The sequence below is a fragment of the Helicoverpa armigera genome, chromosome 3 (assembly GCF_030705265.1).
Source record: "Helicoverpa armigera isolate CAAS_96S chromosome 3, ASM3070526v1, whole genome shotgun sequence".
Classification (NCBI taxonomy): Eukaryota; Metazoa; Arthropoda; class Insecta; order Lepidoptera; family Noctuidae; genus Helicoverpa; species Helicoverpa armigera.
This window is the reverse complement of record NC_087122.1, coordinates 9597142-9615991: the sequence shown is the minus strand read 5'-3', so window position 1 is coordinate 9615991 and position 18850 is coordinate 9597142. Positions and strand designations below refer to the sequence as shown.

Sequence of the window (18850 nt, the reverse complement as noted above, 5' to 3'; positions counted from 1 at the left end):
TTTATTTGAAATTAATTTTCAATAGAACTTGTGTAACGTTATCACAATAACGTTAAGTAACTAGTTATTTTGGCACGAATGCACTATAACGTGACATCGTGAAAAATAGAGTAAAAAGGTTTTTCTATCAATGCGTAAAACATGTCTTTGTAGACTCCACAAGTCGTTTCGACCAATGAATGTGATTCATTCATGATTATGCCGGGCGGTATATAAGTTTAATAAAACGGCATTTTGACATCTGAAACTGTTCATTTGCCATCGTAACTCAATTCCCGGTGGTAGTGTGTTGAATAGGTTAGCTAAGAAACATTTTGGCACTAATTTAAATCGGAATTAAATTAAGGTAAGATTTTTTTATTGAAAAATATTTTAATAAGAACTGATATAATATTAAAATAGTATTGGGTTGCCTTGTGTACAGAATGATGAAACATTGGCACATTTTTACCATTCCCATTAACCTTGAATTTTAGCGTGCAATTTTTAGGAGAATTATATATAGATTTTTATTCTTTCGGTAGTTTGTAACTTCTGACGTTTTAACAAGCTACTAACTAACTGATAAGGTACTTATTTATAATTTACTTAGAGTTGTTAAATATTTGAAATGCAATGGAAGTTTCACATTTTAATTAAATAATGTATGGGATTTTTTACGTCGTTGATATGGGAAAAAAAATTTCTTTATATTTTTTCATGGCTAGTATAGAAGTTCTTATCATGTATGTAATGATTTTTAATTTACCACTTATTAGTTACGGTTTCTAATAACAGATGACGGATCAAGGATTTTTGAAACAACAACCAGGCTTCGCTACCGTTGCCATACATGCTGGTCAGGAACCTGAAAAATGGAATAGTGCTGCGGTAGTGCCACCTATTACTTTGTCTACCACTTTCAAGCAACCGGCTCCAGCTGAGCATACAGTAAGAAATTGTTTTAAACGTTCTAATTTAATTATAGTTTATATTGCATACAATAACACATTGATATCTTAGGGCTTCGAATACGGAAGATCAGGAAACCCAACAAGAAATACCTTGGAAGAATGCCTTGCAGCGTTAGAGGGTGGAAAACATGGTTTCACTTTTGCTTCTGGATTAGGAGCGATCACAACCGTAGCTATGCTTCTTAATCAAGGTGACCACATAATTTCAATTGATGATCTTTATGGCGGCACCAATCGTCTTTTAAGGTAACAAAATTTTAAGAATATTTAATCACTAATTTATATCGAAGTTATGTGAACTCGCTAAAACATTCGATTAATTACGTTTCAGGCAAGTTATAACTAGACTAGGAATAGAAGTAACGTTCACGGACATCACGGTTCCTGGAAATTTAGAAAAAGCTATTCAATCAAACACCAAGGTAAGTGCTTGATTTTTTTGGCAAATTAAATAGAAGCATTCGTATTAAACTCTGTCCTATGTCAAAACCTATGTCAACAAAACAATATTTTTATAGGCTAATTGGGTCAACTTAAAATCGCTAAACTGGGGTATGTTAAAGTCATTAACTCTGGTTACAGACATCTGCTGATTATCATACGCATCTTTATCGTCAATTGCCATAATATGAGGGTTATTTGAATATTAATACTCTTTAATGAATGCCAATAATTATCAAACCATAAAACTATGTTTTGGCCAGGCCATCTTAAGGGTCTTGCAATAATTAACCGTGTTGCAATAATATTATTCTTGTTAATCGTTTATGCTTTATCTTTTTACGAATATAACATTAAAGTGACGAAAATTAATAATATTATTACATTAATAATTTTATAATATTTACGTAACACGATCAATAACAATCTTTATCAGAAGTGGTTTATTTCATAATAAATAAGCATTAACGTTATGCTTACGATAACATTTTATTGCATTGCTGAAATTTTGAGTTGACTTAGGTAGGTATGAGAGACAATGACTTAAAGGAAGTTCTTATAGCAAAATTGTTTGTTTTAGATGCTCTGGTTAGAGACCCCGACAAACCCCAACTTAAAAGTTGTTGATATTGCTGCGGCTTCCAAAGTAGTCAAAGAGCATGGTGATATTATTGTGGTTGTGGATAATACATTCCTCACATGTTACCTACAAAAGCCGTTGGACTTCGGCGCAGACATAGTTTTGTACTCATTAACCAAGTATATGAATGGACACTCAGACGTAGTGATGGGATCAGCAGCAACTAACGACGATGCACTCGCGGAAAAACTTAGATTTTTACAAAATGGTGAGTTGATGTTTGTTTTTTAAATTCCTTTTTACCTTTGACTTTGGTCGTGATGCATTAATTATGACCTTAGTGCAATAGTCTACGCTTCGCTCCTAATTTATTATGCATGTAGGTAGTTCGTTTGTTTTACATGTCTTGTAGGTAGTTAAATATTTAGCATAACCAAATTACCTACAAATTATATGTGTGTATTTTCCACTGTGTGTTTGTATTAAAATTTTGCTCACGAATAATCTGTAATCATGACATGGGAAAATGATATATGACGAAGTATAGAAAATCGCCTTTATCACTATTAATTAGTCTAGTATAGAATGACTTGCGGTTTACACGCCGGTATAGCCTAGTATGACTCATTTTACTAGTGACGAAATAACAGCTGCTTCTATAATTTCTACTAAAACTTATTATATTTCGTCAATAAACAACTTTTTTTATATAATACAGTCCATTCAACATATGATTATTGTATCAGTTAACATAATTATAGCACAATGTGATGTAATGGAGATGAATTAATCCGATGTTTTAAATACGACGAATACTGAATCTGAATGTCGGTCACGGCAGCTGTTCTCTCTAAAAATCGACCATCTGCGCCAAACATAATGTCATGCACAAACATTTGCGCCGATACAGGAGCACTCTCTATTCTCTCTATATTATAGCGATGGCACGGGAATACGACATGACTGGAGAGAGAGTCGCCGCATGACCAATAGGTACTTACGTGCTCTCCGAAGTATGGGTGTTTCAATCGCCAACTTCCAAACAGTTTCTTAAAAATGATATGGGATTACGAGAGCAATCAGGCATATGCCTACCTAGAACTCATGCAAATACCAAAAGATCGTTATATACATTTCAATACTATTTTTTTTATTAATGTAACATTGATTATTTATGAAATAATTAGACATAAAAATATAATAATATATCACGACCTGACAAGTGTCTATTTATCTTTTAAAGAAATGGTTGACTAGCGCTAGGTTTTAAAAGAATGGCTTGGCTACTACAAGTTTCCATTCTGTTTAAAGAAAATATTAGTGACTCGTAGGTATGATTTATTAGAGATAACTATAAGGACCCCATTCTATATGAAATATCGCTGATTACATTAATGAACAATGGTTCAATTCATGCGGTGCAAAGTCCGAAGCAATATTTTTAATGTCTCCAACGTATACTTACATAAATGTGATTTTGTAATTTTATATGACATAATTATCTTATGTTTTCAGCCATGGGTGTGGTGCCGTCGCCATTTGATTGTTACCTAGTAAACAGAAGTCTCAAAACATTGGCTTTGCGTATGGAACGCCATAAAGAATCTGCTCTAATAATTGCTCAGTGGTTAGAAAAGCATCCTAAAGTAACTGAAGTTATGCATCCAGGTATTGTACCTTGCCATTAAGTTTCTCTAATTGCAATTCCATAAATACATAATATACTCATTATAATTTTATTACTTTTAGGACTGCCTTCTCACAAACATTATGAGATTGCCAAAAAACAAATGACTGGGCATTCTGGTGTCTTTAGTTTCAAACACTGCGGTGATCTAAAAGAGTCAAGAAAGTTTTTAAGTTCTTTGAAAATATTCACTTTGGCTGAAAGTTTGGGAGGATACGAAAGTTTGGCGGAATTACCGTAAGGATTATTATCATTTCTATTTGCATTTTTTAAATAATCACGTGTAAGTTAGTAGCTTAATTTATTTATTTTTTATTTTGTAGATCGGTAATGACACATGCATCAGTTCCCGAGAAACAGCGAGAGGAGCTCGGTATCACTCATTCACTAATAAGGCTCTCAGTCGGTTTAGAAGACGTAGAAGATCTCATTCAAGATTTAGAAAGAGCGTTTAGCGAAGCATTTTAATGACATTAGTATTTATCTAAATAATTATCATTAAAATACCTATTTAATTAATTTTTTGGTTAAGCTACTTTCGCAAAAGTTAGTATAATGTTTATGTATTCGTGAATCAGCAAGATGTCAGATCTGTTTTAATTATTTTCAAATTTACTCGAAATAATCCAAACTAATATTATAAATGCGAAAGTAACTCTGTCTGTCTGTCTGTCTGTCTTTCTGTCTGTCTGTCTGTCTGTCTGTCTGTCTGTCTTTTCTTCACGCCTAAACTACTGAACCGATTTGTGTGAAATTTGGTACAGACATAGTTTGAAACTTGAGAAAGGACATAGGATAGTTTTTATTACAAAAAAAATAAAAATAAAATTATTCCGGACATATAGCGCCATCTATTGGTCAAATCAAAAATCTGCTGGTAGTCACTATTCCACGCGAACGAAGTTGCGAGCAAAAGCTAGTATGATAATAATCGTGATAAGTGCAAAATATACAGATTACAATAGTTAGTGAGAAAGATATATCTCTTGCTTTTACTTCTACATCTTCAAGATAAACAAAACATTTATTCTTTACGTTTTGCTCAATATTTAGCACAATTGCACTGGTGATAATGATAACTTTATGTATCTCATAAATCTATGAACATATAAATAGACAAGTATTGTAAAGCTTGTTTTATGTATTACCATAATGTTATTCAATTGATTGAATCTTCATACATAAATCTGTATTTAAAAACACAATAGGGTTTACTTGGTGAACTTAACATATCAATAGAAAGGTTAAGTGTGTGCATTTGTTTAGGCTATTGTGGAAATATTGTCACGACAGTATTCAACTTAATTTTACCTTACCTCATTGTGGTTAGTTATTTTTATTTTATTACGAAGTGCTATTTTTTTATGTTTATCACACATTTTTAGCTCCTTTATTATGGTAATCACGTTCAAAACATATTATATACTTCATATTATTTATCGTTAATTAGGTACCTACAATTTTATTTGTTTATACACATTTCTTGTTTTAATAATTATGTCTATTGTATAATTATAAAATTATCGAAAAGATACATTGTTACAATTTTTTAAGTTATTTGACATATTCATAAATATAAAAAAGATCAACTCTCGAATGCTTTTTCTTTTAATTCAGTGTTCATCACTGCTCCAAAAACATGACAATAATCTAAATTGTTCAATGACAAAGCAAATGCATGTCACAAGCAATATGGGTAACATATTTAATTATATTGTACTTACTTACCTACACATTTTTGAACATAAGTCATACGAACACACTTTTATATTTACAATCATCTAGCTAGAGGGTGTCTTAAAAATAATAAACGTAAAACAATCTTCTTTGCCTACCTTTTAAGGAAGAAATAAGTGCATTATATCTGATATTAGGTAATTACGTTAGATATCCATTCTGTAATGTATTACGATTGCACAGATGCACTCCGGGGTTAACTATTATTTTCTAATAATTTAAACATGAATCTTAATTTAAAAATTTACTACAACAATTACTAAAAAATATTTGAATCCTTAATAAAATTTTAAATTTTGATCGTTTTTTTTTTATATGGCGTTTGTAACGGTTATGATACACTGCCAAATAAAACGTTATGTTAGAAACTGTTAAACAGTTATTTTCAAAACTGAGTAACTAGTTACTTTTTCTCGCTGTAAGTGCTGTAACATGTACCTGATGTAGCGGTAAATTCAAAATATCGCGAAAGTTTATTTTGTACTTGTTAGTTTTTATTTTCTGTCTCGTTTTACGTAATCGCAACACTGCTGAGTGAGTGAATCTGTGCATGGTTAAAAAATTCGCACTTGATTGAAACCAAGTCGAGTTATTGTCATTGTTAGTTATGTAGAGATTGTAATAGAAATAGAAACCAATCCTGTTTGTTTATGTCATCGAGGATCCTGCTAAATGGTCAGTCAGGTTAGTAAGATATACGTATTAATTATTATTACTCCTTTATATTATCATTGTAGTATACAAACGAAGAAATGATGCTGCTGCTATTCATGTCAAAGTTTACAACTGGAAAGAAACTTCATAGACACTTTTTTAAAGAAAATAATGGTCAGTGGGTCATTTTACTTTTTATTCACAAGGATTGTTACATAACTACAGTAGGCTGAGCCATTATTGTGGCCAGGTATGGTATTACGAGTAGGTAAGTTACTGCTGTTAGGCTAGTGCCTAACATTAAACTAGTTGGTATAAATACTTTATTATGTCAGGCAGATTTTGACCTCAAACAACCAGAACGGTTTTCGGATATTGGTCACTGTGTCTACTGCATGGGCCTCACACATATCTAAAGATTCAGAATAATCATATTGTACCTCTTTATTCTACTTCCAGATGAAATGAAAATTTTCAGAATCTTATACCAGTGAATAAAAACTTATAGCAATGTTCTTCTTTGTCGTTATCACTCTTGACAGAGTGGTCGTGGTCATCATTTCAGGTGTTGGTGGCGAGCTTTACAACCCGATAGCAATGTACGGAAACACAATTGTTTGAATGCCTGAAAGTGTGAATCCAAATTCCGGAGTCGTGTCTCGCATCATTTTAAATTAAGATTAAAAACATTAAGTATTAATGCAAATGTAGCTAAGGTAGATGTTAAGTACATAGGTATGTAGTTAATTAATCAGAAAACATAAAAAATTGGAAATCAATCATCATCTCTCTAGCCTTTTTCAAATTTTGGTCTGCTTCTATCTTAACCAGATTCAGTTAAGTGTCTGTTATTGTACAGTGAAAGGTTTTGACCTCAAAATCATAATAGTCTTGTAAACCATAAATGATGAAAAGTCTGGAACAACAGGTTACCATACTTTTCAGGTACTTTTATGCTGAATGTTAACTGAAGTCAAACTTATAATTGTGTCTTCCTTGTGAAATCAACAATTCCCTAAAAGTGGCTAAAAGACCTTTAAGATTTTGCAACGGAGGAGCAAAAAAGACAGAATTGAAAGAATTATTATTAGAGGCTACCTATGGGCAAGGCAACCTTCCCAAAATTCAGTTTTTAAATTAGGATAAGCAAAAATAAAACAGGATCACAAAGAGTTAAATTCATAATGATTGGATTTGGGTTGATCTTAAATTACCTTCTTAGGTATTCACAAATTAATAGGTAAGTAGGTACCTACCTATAAGACCACTTTTAGAAAAAGTTTGTAAACACACAGATGCTGATTACTCACCTATAGGTAGGTAAGTACATCATTCAAGTGTAGGTTCATAATCTGTTGTCATTTGTTTTCAAACTTTTTGCACATATGATTCTGTTTAATAAACAAGGGGACACTCAATTGTAATAGACCAAGCAATGTTGCTCAGCAGTTGTTTGACCTGGCTGTCGTAGGTCGGGTTTCTTTAAACAAAACAGGCGGGAGTTGGCGAGTTCTCGTGATTGCGGGCCACTGACATCGCTTATTAAATCTAAATTTATCTGTGTATCATCGTGGGGCGAATGACCTAACAATAATACCTATTAGACGATGATACAATCCTGGGATTGCTTCGTGTAAAATATTATTTCGTAGGTAGTTATTATTGCATTTTCCTGAAATATAGGTAAATAAATAGCTAGGTACCTACGTATGTATAGGTACCAATTAACTTATCAGTTTAATGCTGATTTTATGTCTATTTTAGGGTTGTTATAATTCATAATGTAGATCCACTTGAGTGTGAATACCACTTGTGATATGGATTGTTATCGGCATTTAAATGCGTAAACACCGTGCAATTTGTACTAAATAAGCTCTAGTAAGAGTGAAGGTACCTACTAAGTACCTACTCAGCAGCAGCTACACAGGTTGGCACAAACCTATATTTTTTGTTACTTAAAAAAAATCCATCATTGTTTGTGTGTTATCGTGGGTGTAGCATGGAAGGGAGCAAACCTAAAATCGTCCTGCCCCAATTGCCAACATCACCTGCCCGTGGCGCACCCTGCCGAAAAATAAATGAAGTTCTGGCGACGGCCTGGTGGTGGTACTCCTACCACGCAGCAGCGAGTGGGGTACTAAATGTGTTCCTCGAAGATGGGCTGCAGCATCTCCGAATCTAAAAATGTTCCACACTGCGCTCAATAACAAGCCTAGTGGTAAGGGTAGGGGAAATCCCAGTGGACGTTTTTAGGCTGTGGCAACCCGTGGGTGCAAAATCTGAATTGATTGAGCTTGTTTATATACCGGTGTGCACTCCAAAGATAAATCGATATCAACACGTTCTAGATAACCCAAAAATCTATACCTAACTTTGATAACATACAATAATATGAATAATCTTATGACCCTCTGTTTTCAGAAGTTTATCAGTCATTCGTGAACGTCTAGCCAGTAAAGGTGAGTTACGCAATATTATTCAATTTATTGTTTTTTATAACGAGTTTCTTGCTTCTGGTGACTTCTGCTAGCATTTCTTTGCATCGCGTTGATTTTTGTTTATTTGGCAACCGAGCAGTTAATTTTAGTGTAAAATAATTGATCGAAATACGTAACTAAAACTTAAGAAAGGTTTTTGAATGGCACAGGTTTTAGAAATCAATATAGTTTTTGATAACTCCGAAGCATTGTACCTACATTTTGGGATGGAACAGCTTTTTTTTTTAAATCTTTTTTTTTGTAATTCCGCATGTTTCATTTAGAAATCTTTTAGTATTTATTTATTTTTTATTGATTTACGCCTAAAAATATTAAACCGAATAAGAATCTTAGTGAAAAACGTTAATATCGATAGGTAACGATAATAGATACGATATCTTCTAGGATTTTCTTGTTTTGTATTTCTCTAACAATACCTTGCCCATTTTTCAGATGACACTGCGTTGGGGAATCGTATCAGCCGGCAAGATTAGCCATGACTTCGTCAACGCATTGAACTCGTTCCCTGACAAAGGAGACCAGGCCGTAGTGTCTGTAGCAGCCAGAGATAAGAGCAGGGCTGCGGAGTTCGCGAAACTTCATAAAATTCCCAAAGTCGCTGATAGTTATCAGGCATTGGCCAAGAGTAGTGATGTCGGTAAGACCATGACATGTGTTTTATCAAAATTATTTTTTAGTTATAGTTATTTTTATGTTCTCTATAAACTAATAAATATGTTTGTGTAAGCTCTGCAAATGGTTTGCTGAAAAAAACATAAGTTTAGCGGAACAAAGTAACTGATACTGGTTCCGCTTTTTGTACCTACCGGTACTGTAATTATAAATCAGTTGGTCAGCATGTTAAAAGAGTACGCTGTTTCACAAAAAAAAAAGTATGAAAACACATCTTCATTATAATATAAACAGTTGTTTTCATCATATTAAGAAATACATTTTGCATTTCAAACTAACAACTAATTTATCTTAACCAAAGTACCTATGTACTCAACATAAGATCTAATCTCGAGCACCTGTATTTAACATTAGTGTAACTACATAATTTCAAGGTCGTCGATATTATTTTATCAGATAAAACGTCTGTTTCCTTGTGCATACTCAGCCGTACCATTTGTAACTGAAGCAAAATTAGCTGGCTTCATACGTTTGAAAGGAACACAAAAAATCAATATGATTTTGGACTAAAATCTATTTGAATTCTATATTATGATTACTATTTCCCATTTCTTTTACAGATGTCGTCTACATCGGTGCTTTGAATCCTGACCACTATGCGCTTACAAAGCTGTTCCTGGAAAATGACAAGCACGTGTTGTGTGAGAAACCGTTCTGTTTGAACCTCAAACAAACGGAGACTTTGATCAACTTGGCCAAGAAGAAGAACTTGTTCTTCATGGAAGCAGTCTGGTCTCGCTTCTGTCCCGCTTACATTTACTTGGAGAATGAAATCGCAGCGGGAAATCTTGGGGATGTTTCATTCTTAGAGGGTAACTTCGGAATTTTCTGCGAGGCTGATAGGATGTTGTAAGTTTTCACAGGACTCCTTATTATATATAGTTCTTTTTCGACCATTTGTAACAGGCCCAGTAAAACATTGAAAAGTTTACGTATTGACATCAAAGTAATATTAAAGAAAATTTCCTTTCAGCAAAAAAGATCAAGGAGGCAGTGCTTTGCTCGACATCGGTATCTACTTGCTCCAATTATCCCAGTACGTGTTCAAAAAATACCCCGAGAGGATCACAGCTGTTGGTGAACTGAACAGCGAAGGTGTGGATGAGACAGAGACAATCATTTTGGAGTATGGAGGTGGCAAGCGAGCAGTTCTCAACACTCAGTCCCGACTGAGGCTCATCAACAGGGCTACGATCTATGGCTCTAAAGGCCGCATTACGGTAAGGATGATGTTAAAGTAATTTGCTGATTTTGTTGCTTGCTTAGTGCTAAGTTAGAAGTAGTTACTTAAGAATAGTAAGTTATATCGATCCCTAAAAGGACAATGCTCATGAAGTATGAGAAAAAAACCCAGGCCCGGCGCAAAAGAATAGTAACTCAAAATATAGCTAAAAATAAGTAATTAAATATTACATAGGGGGCATTATCGAAATCAGTGGCTATATGTGTGATATTGCTATTTGAATTTTAACATCTGCGGTACATTGCTACTCAAGATTTGAGGGGTAACATAATGTATTAGTAAAAGGACCAGCAAACAGATACAGGTGTGGTTTAAGAGTGTTGTAATGACATGTTTATAGCAACTTCTCCACTATTCTACCTACTTTTACAAGATAATAGGATGATAGAACTAAAACAGGATATGAATGTACTTTTCATTTTAATAATAACGCTTAAAAGTCATCGATTCTTTATTTCTAACACGACGAGATCCAAAAATGTTGCGGGATGCGCGAACTGTTCCTCATGTCTAGCCCACCCTAAGTAATGTAAAACGCTCATGACGCGATGACGTGGGCGCTGCAGCCTGTACTTCGGCATTGATGTATCTTTTTGGAGAAGCTTATTACTTGCCATATTACTTGTTTGTTGTTTCAGATAGCACTTTAATTAAACTATAAGCCCCAGCTGCTCATGTTACCCCTTTAAAAATTCAAATAGCAATTTCATACATTTAGCCATTGATTTCGATGATGCCTCCTATGCAGTATTACATTACTTATTATTACCTATAATTTGAGTTACTTTTCGTTTGCGCCGGGCTTGGGTTTTTTTTGAGCATTGTCCTTTGTTAAAGGCATATTGCTTTATAAAAGCTTTCTGAAAACATCCTGGCTATAAGTAAAGTAGTTTTATTTTCTTTTTATTTCTCCTAGCTGGAGGATCCCTTCCACTTCCCTGACAGAGTGACTGCCGTCAATGGAGACGTGAAGAAGTTCCCACTGCACACGTCACCACTTCCGTACAACTTCGAGAACAGCGCGGGTCTCGTTTATCAGACTGTGGAAGTGGCAAAGTGTATTCGTAATGGTATGTATGTTTTCCTTATATTCTTGGTTGAGTCAACGTGCAAAACAACATAAAAAATAATCTTTTAAAAGCACTTTGTCAATTTTGTGGAAGTCTGGGGCATTATTTCAAAGCAATCAAGTTTTCAAAACTGGGTGTTAAATAACTTGTAACTTAATGTTTGTCATAAATTTTTGTGTTATATTATAAGGTCATGCTTCGTATCTCTCAAAAATAATTCATAGAATGGAAGACGGTAACTCACAGCTTATTTCCTGCAGGACAAATCGAGTCACCCCGTATGTCGCACAAGGAAAGTCTGGAGCTGGCCAAACTGAGGGACACCATAAGAAAACAGTTGGGCGTCCACTACGATGTGGACGATCAGGAATTCGCTTGAACAATCACGGAGCTATACAAGTGATGTGCTCATGTAGGGCCTGTATTTATTCGTTATTTTGTATAAGAGTTCAACAAAATGCATTTTGAATGGATTTATGTAAATCATTGTTACTATATATTACAATGTTATTAAATAAATGATTTCGTTCATGAATGTGTTGTTTCAATTTTAGCCAACCAATAGGCTCTATGTAGTGCGCAGCTCTACACCTTTCGGAAAGGAGGAAGATGCTAGAATTGCTAGCCTATAACTTCAAAAAGTATTTTCACTTTCCTATTACGTTACTGATCTCCTACAACGACGAAGCATATTTTTATAGTCTCCTATAGTCATATTTTGATAAACCTAAGAAATAAGATATAGGTTTTACAACAAGCTCTTGGGTTAAATATCGAGTCCGCAAAATTAATTAACCAAGGTGAAGCTAAAGTCAGTTCAAAGGCGTATCCCATACGCCTTTGAACTGACTGAGGCTTTGAAAATGATTCAGCAAGCTACCTATTGGGATTCGTTCTTGAAAACAACTTAGACGATATTTGTCTATGAATTGTCCACAGAAAACTTAGTAAGCCATGGTTAACGTGTTCGGTTTCTAGATGGGTAATAACAGTCAACAATCTATGTCAACAAGTTCCTATCATCATCATCCTCCGAGCCTTTTTCCCAATCACGTTGGGGTCGGCTTCCAGTCTAACCGGATTCAGCTGAGTACCAGTGCTTTACAAGAAGCGACTGCCTATCTGACCTCCTCAACCCAGTAACCCGGGCAACCCGATACCCCTTGGTTAGACTGGTGTCAGACTTTCTGGCTTCTGACTACCCGTAACGACTGCCAAGGATGTTCACTGACAGCCGGGACCTACAGTTTAACGTGCCATCCGAAACACAGTCAATGGTGTCTAAGATATACTTAGAAAGTACATACAAACTTAGAAAAGTTGCATTGGTACTTGCCTGACCTGGGATCGACCCCGCGCCCTCATACTTGAGGTTGGTCCTTTACCCACTAGGCCACCACGACTTTTTTCAACAAGTTCCTATGTGTATTGAAAATAACCAGTCTTCCCAAGGGGAAGATTGACCCGGGATTACCCGGGTAACTGGGTTGAGTAGGTCAGATAGGCAGTAGCTTCATGTAAAGGTAGGTACCTAACAGTATTATTTACTTATTTTTTTCCGGTTAGACTTGAAGCCGACCACGACATGATTATGGATTATGGTGAAGCCTAAAATGGCTTTTAATATTAATTTTCCTCTGGTATTATTATACGGCTAACTACTATTAAAAAATTGTTAACCTCAATAATATCAGCGTACTAACTAAAATTGATAAAACATACTAATTGCCTACGTGAATTTTCAATCTTACGTAAGCAAGCAAAATTGATAACGTTACAGCCTTGGTAATGAACCGAATTATCAATATCAATAGATAATACTTGGCCTTGATCTCGTACGCTTAAAACTGTAGGTAAACGAACCGCTTTTATTACATCAGTTATCAGTAAGACAAGATATCTTCAATACCGGATTGACAGTAGGTATACCATCAATATATCAATTGAATGACTTGCTAAATACAAAGCAAAAACAACTGATGCTGATAATTATGAGTAGGCATGTTAGAGGCCAGCTTTTTTGACATGGCCGATGAAAATTTGAGTATTAATCAATATCGCGAGTTATTTATTGGATAATCGTTCGTGTTGCATTTCCAGGCAAATTTACGTTGCCATCAGCTTTTTAATCACCCCACTGCTAGGCAAAGACCTCTCATATAGAGATGGGTTGAGCACTAATCACCACGCTTGTACAATGCGGGTTGATGATATGTATTGTCTACGTGGGACATAGGTACCTATTTTAATTCAGCTGCTGAAAGTCATGTAGGCAGGTACATAATCTGCTTAGCATGCAAGCGACTATACATTGCATAGTTAGTTGTTGCTGGAGGATTTCTTATTTAAGAGTCAGTAGCTAACAGAAGGGAGTAGGAAATTTATTTGATGGATGAAAAACTTGTACGTATTGTGGCTGCTACAGAACAACTAATTGAATACCTGCTGAAACATAAAAAGTTTGAAATTACTCAAAACAGAAACATCGGAACTTAGGTATATCCAATAAAGATAATTATTTATTGATTAGTAAGTCAAGATAGTGTTTATTTTCATTATCGTGGCCTATCACCTTTCGGAACCACAGCATATTTCACTGTTCAGATATAAGTTAGTTATTGTGAAGTGTTTACGTGTTTCTCATAAGATTGCTAAGGTTAGTTTAATTTTATATTATTGTATGTAATGTACCTACTGTTATGTATTTTGTTTTAGTGTTTTCTCTTTTCTTGGTCAATGCTCCAAAATAGGTAGGTAGGTTATCAAATTGTTGTGTTGTTAGAAATTCGTTTTGGGATAAGAGCCGTCTTTTGTTTAGTTTTATGCAAGTAACCTATCTATTGTTTTGTATCTAAAACGTGTGACTTCTTGTTTTTCGTATACACAGGTACATAATATGTAGAAGATAAGACACATTAATCTGGATGAGTAATCTCAAACAGATGTATTAAGGAGATACGTAGATAGATAGCAGAAACCGGTGATGTGCATAACAATGACATCCCATAGATATAAGATTAAAGAGTTATCAGAGAAGGAATAAGCAGATGTACCGACTTGACTTGCAGTTTTTGAGATTTCGTGGAAACAAGAAGGCTAAACAGATGGAAACAAAAGCTACCTTTGCACATAGGTATATAAAATATTTGTACGTATCATGGACCTACTTTAATTCCAGATGACACTCCGGTGGGGAATTGTGACGGCTGGGAGGATCAGCCATGACTTCGTGAACGCTTTCAACTCGTATCCGAATAAGGAAGACCAGGAGATAGTTGCAGTGGCAGCCAGGAATAAAAGCAGAGCTGCGGATTTCGCTAAAACGCATGGCATACCCAAAGTGTTTGACTCTTATGAGGCAATGGCTAAGAGTAATGATATTGGTGAGTAGAGTGTGAGTATTAGTTGTACCTGGATGCAAATGCAAAAGACTTAGAGTTATACGTAGTCTACGTAGTCCTAGTCTCGGAATAAAGAAGATGCATGGTTCTGCTGAGCTGCTCAAGTCTGTCAAGATTAATTTTCAGACCTTTGTTTTCCAAGTAGGGGTTATGGTGGCATTCCAATGAAATAAACATATGTACCATGAAAGATCGTTCTGTTTTCCAGATGTCGCCTACATCGGTTCATTGAATTCGGAGCACTATGAACTTTCAATACTGTTTCTTGAAAACGGCAAACACGTGTTGTGCGAAAAACCATTTTGTCTAAATGCTAAGCAAACCCGCAGTGTTATTAGCCTAGCCAAGAAGAAGAAACTGTTTGTTATGGAAGCTGTCTGGACTAGGTTCTCTCCAGCATACATTGATTTGGAGAAAGACATACAGAATGGAAAACTTGGTGACATCAAGTTTATTGAGGCTGACTTTGGAATCGTTAGTCCGGATGACAGAAGCACACAGTAAGACTTGATCTTGTAATCTTCTAATTTCTATATTTAGGAGATTCCAGTGACAAATCGATTTATAGCAGGTGTTGGTCACTGTTACGTAAAATGGAAGATTCTCAAAAGATTAGATAGCTGTATAATACTTGTTATTAGATTACCTATACGTTGATGATGTTGTAGTTTTTATACTTTGTCACAAACAGATAAATAATTTCACGGTCACGATGCTTCGAGCGCAGATATGATCAAGTATGACAATAGCTTTCATTTCCCAGCCTTTTATTATTGTGTAATAAGTAGGTAGGTATTTTTCACTAGTTACCGTTATAAAATATGTCCCCCGCCGCGTCCAACCCCCTATTAGCGGTAAACTAATAATGTACGGAGTGGATTTACTTGTTTAGACGATTTTTAAAATTTAAATTAACATTTATTGGATGTAGGTACTATATTTATAATTTAAACCCGTGTGAAGTCAGACAGGAGCTGCTCTATGTGTAAATTGTAAATGAGGCTTTGTTTTATTTCAGTCAACGTAAGATGATTTGTTAGCAGTATGCTAATTTCTATTATTCATTGATTCACACCTAAGTCATCGTAAAAACTGGGTAATAAATATGTACCTATCTACCTTAATATAGCTTATTTAGCAAGCATTTAGCACATTTTGGCAAAAGTCTTTTTAGTTCTGGAAATATAATAATGACAGATGTATTTTATCTCCAGTTACCTATTACCTACAACGAATGTTCAGAATCGCATTTAAGCTATTTTTGTAGTAGTTTGCTCTGGTAGTAGGTACTGATATGCAAACTTTCCTGACCTGCAAAAGGCTTCAAGGATGTTCAAAAGTTCAAATCAAGACACTCTTCAACTACTGCGAGTTCTCTAATGGAAAATCACATTACCCAACATATGTAGATAGTAGCCACTCTCTTAAACAAGTAGGTAGACCACGGGTGCAGTCTAATATCTCATTTCACCTAGTTAATAATATTTTTTCAGTATAAAAGAATTCGGTGGAGGTGCTATACTCGATGTAGGAGTATATGTGTTGCAGCTACCACAATTTGTATGGAAGCAAGATCCTAAGAGGATAACGACAGTCGGCAGTCTGTACGACTCTGGCGTGGACTTGGCGGAAACTATTATCCTGGAATATGAAGGTGGTAAGCGGGCTGTGCTTAACATTCACACGCAGCAAGAGTTCTGGAATAAGGCCACTATTTACGGAACTAAGGGACGGGTTACGGTAAGAATAGACTACGATGACAATTTCCATAGTTGAGTGCTTGAGTTTTTCCACGGAAACTTCAGATACTCTTTCAGTTTGCCTTTTCTTATTATTTTCATCATACATTCCTAAGGGTGTTGGATTTTCCCGGGTAACTGGGTTGAGGAGGTAAGATTGTCACTCGTTCTATGCATTGCACTCAGCTGTATTTATTTGGACTGGAAGCTGATCCCAACATGAATGGGCAATGGCCAGTCAGATCATGATACCTTCCTCACTCTTCTCCACATATCTTTGATACAAAATGCTTTAGGGGTAACCTACACCTCAGGTCACAACTCCTTTGTTTTTCTTTCAGTTGGAGCAGCCGTTCCACTTCCCCCACATAGTGATAGACGTGGATGGCACCACTAAGGAGTATCCACTACATTCGTCGAAGCTCCCATACAACTTCACGAATAGCCCCGGTTTGGTCTACCAGGCATTGGAAGTGGCGAGATGTATTAGAGCAGGTAATTATTCGAACTTATTTTATACTAGTAGTTACTCACGTTCTGAGGGATCTACTTCCCGCACTCGGATAAAAAGCCTATGTAAAAGTAGCCTTGTTCAGGCTTTTGCTAGGCCAGCTGTGTACCAACCCATTTTCATTAAAATCGGTTCAAAAATAATTTATAATTAGCTATCTCCGGGTTACACGAATCCTTGATAAAGTTTTTACATAAGGTTTATCTTTATTGGTCTATAATCGTGTTATCAGGATTTATAACTGATTAGCGTCATTGTAATATAGGTATCTAAGATAATGTTAAGAGATCTGACGTTTTCATGCTCAGGTGTCCGTATTATTCTCGATACCGGAAAATTTACAAGTCATCTTATTAACTAGTTTATGCTTACGTACCAATTTTAATCCAAAATAATCTCATAACATTACCTACCCACTTTTATTTTGTAGTGGTTGGGAATGACAAAACTTCCAACCTAATCGATATAATTTTTCAGGGCTCATTGAATCACCTCGCATGACCCACGATGAGAGTATGGGTTTGGCTTTACTTGAAGATATTATTCGGAGACAACTGGGTGTGCACTTTGACGCTGATGATAAAGAATATCCTTGGTGATTCTACCCTACATATGCAGAAACAGTGGAAGTCTATTAAAAATTAAAATTACTATACTCAAATTGCAACCGCAGTAGTTTTACAATTCGAATGATACGCATTTATAGTAAAATCTATTTACGCACTAAAATAGTAATATTCATGAAGTCATTATGGAGCTCAATAATATATTATTGTACATTTACGTATTCTTTTGTTTCACTGGCTTCACACACATTTGCTTTTAATTTGAATCGTCTAGCGCCATCTATTGAGAATCTGTTACGATTAGCTACTTTATGTTCCAGTTACGGTCAACTCTGAACAGACGCATTTTGATAAACATAAAACAGATGGCGCTAGCGGTTACGTTAAATGATCGCAGTTATTAAAACATCGGAAGTCGAAGGAATAATATATTATCATTATTTTTATTCCCATTGGTTTTTAGCCAACTTCCCTAAAAGGAGGAGGTTCTCAAGTCAATCTTTAAAGGCCAAAGAAGTAAATAAGTAAAAATTTGCAATTATTCCAATGCCTATTTAAATAGGTACGTGCCAATTTCAGATGCTATTTCGTGTGCCGAACACAAAGTTTCCTTATTCCTAAAGAAGCATTTTATTTTCAATCGGCAATTCCTACAGCATATCTTTTTCTATAATCAGTTGCTTCCAGTTAATTCTTAAGTCAACAGTCAAACGACAGTACAAGTTCTCTCGTGCCATCTCTTCCTCAACTATTTAACGTTTCCTTGAAAGCATCTAATCGATCTAATTGCTGTGCGAAACTTTCCCCGTGTTTTGTTTTAAAACAATGGCTGACGTGTTAGATACGAAGGGACTTAACTTGACGGAAGAGAGTTCGCGTGACAAACGGCAGCGCATCGTCGCAGCTCATGTAACCACATCAGTCACCACCACGACTATTTTCATACTTCCCTCTCAGCTGCCTAATAAGGACAAAAATGCTTGTTAGGGAAATTAAATCGATGCGCCCGCTGCTCAGGCATAATGAGGCACCCTGAAGAGATACGTCAATGCAAGTGATGTAGACTAACTGCTGAAACGGCGGCTATAAGAAAAAAAA

At 35.3% G+C, this 18850-nt stretch overlaps 3 protein-coding genes across 3 annotated transcripts; all 3 read left to right on the top strand.

Annotated features, from left to right (window-relative positions):
• Window positions 1-152: 152 nt before the first annotated feature.
• LOC110377760 (cystathionine gamma-lyase) lies at window positions 153-4180 on the top strand. The gene is made up of 8 exons (XM_021336764.3): window positions 153-346; window positions 778-930; window positions 1003-1199; window positions 1285-1375; window positions 1975-2242; window positions 3490-3642; window positions 3724-3898; window positions 3985-4180. The coding sequence occupies exons 2-8, from the start codon at window positions 778-780 to the stop codon at window positions 4127-4129; spliced, it is 1182 nt and encodes a 393-aa protein (XP_021192439.1). The 5' UTR covers window positions 153-346; the 3' UTR covers window positions 4130-4180.
• A 1806-nt stretch (window positions 4181-5986) lies between these two features.
• Window positions 5987-12070, top strand: LOC110377761 (trans-1,2-dihydrobenzene-1,2-diol dehydrogenase). Its single transcript, XM_021336765.3, has 7 exons — window positions 5987-6082; window positions 8474-8511; window positions 8983-9187; window positions 9783-10071; window positions 10196-10442; window positions 11382-11535; window positions 11796-12070. Exons 3-7 carry the CDS (start codon window positions 8983-8985, stop codon window positions 11912-11914), a joined length of 1014 nt encoding a protein of 337 aa, XP_021192440.3. The 5' UTR covers window positions 5987-6082; window positions 8474-8511; the 3' UTR covers window positions 11915-12070.
• A 1977-nt stretch (window positions 12071-14047) lies between these two features.
• On the top strand, window positions 14048-17973 carry LOC110377790 (trans-1,2-dihydrobenzene-1,2-diol dehydrogenase). Its single transcript, XM_021336807.3, has 6 exons — window positions 14048-14191; window positions 14714-14918; window positions 15145-15436; window positions 16430-16676; window positions 17017-17170; window positions 17664-17973. Exons 2-6 carry the CDS (start codon window positions 14714-14716, stop codon window positions 17783-17785), a joined length of 1020 nt encoding a protein of 339 aa, XP_021192482.3. The 5' UTR covers window positions 14048-14191; the 3' UTR covers window positions 17786-17973.
• The last annotated feature ends 877 nt before the right edge of the window (window positions 17974-18850 follow it).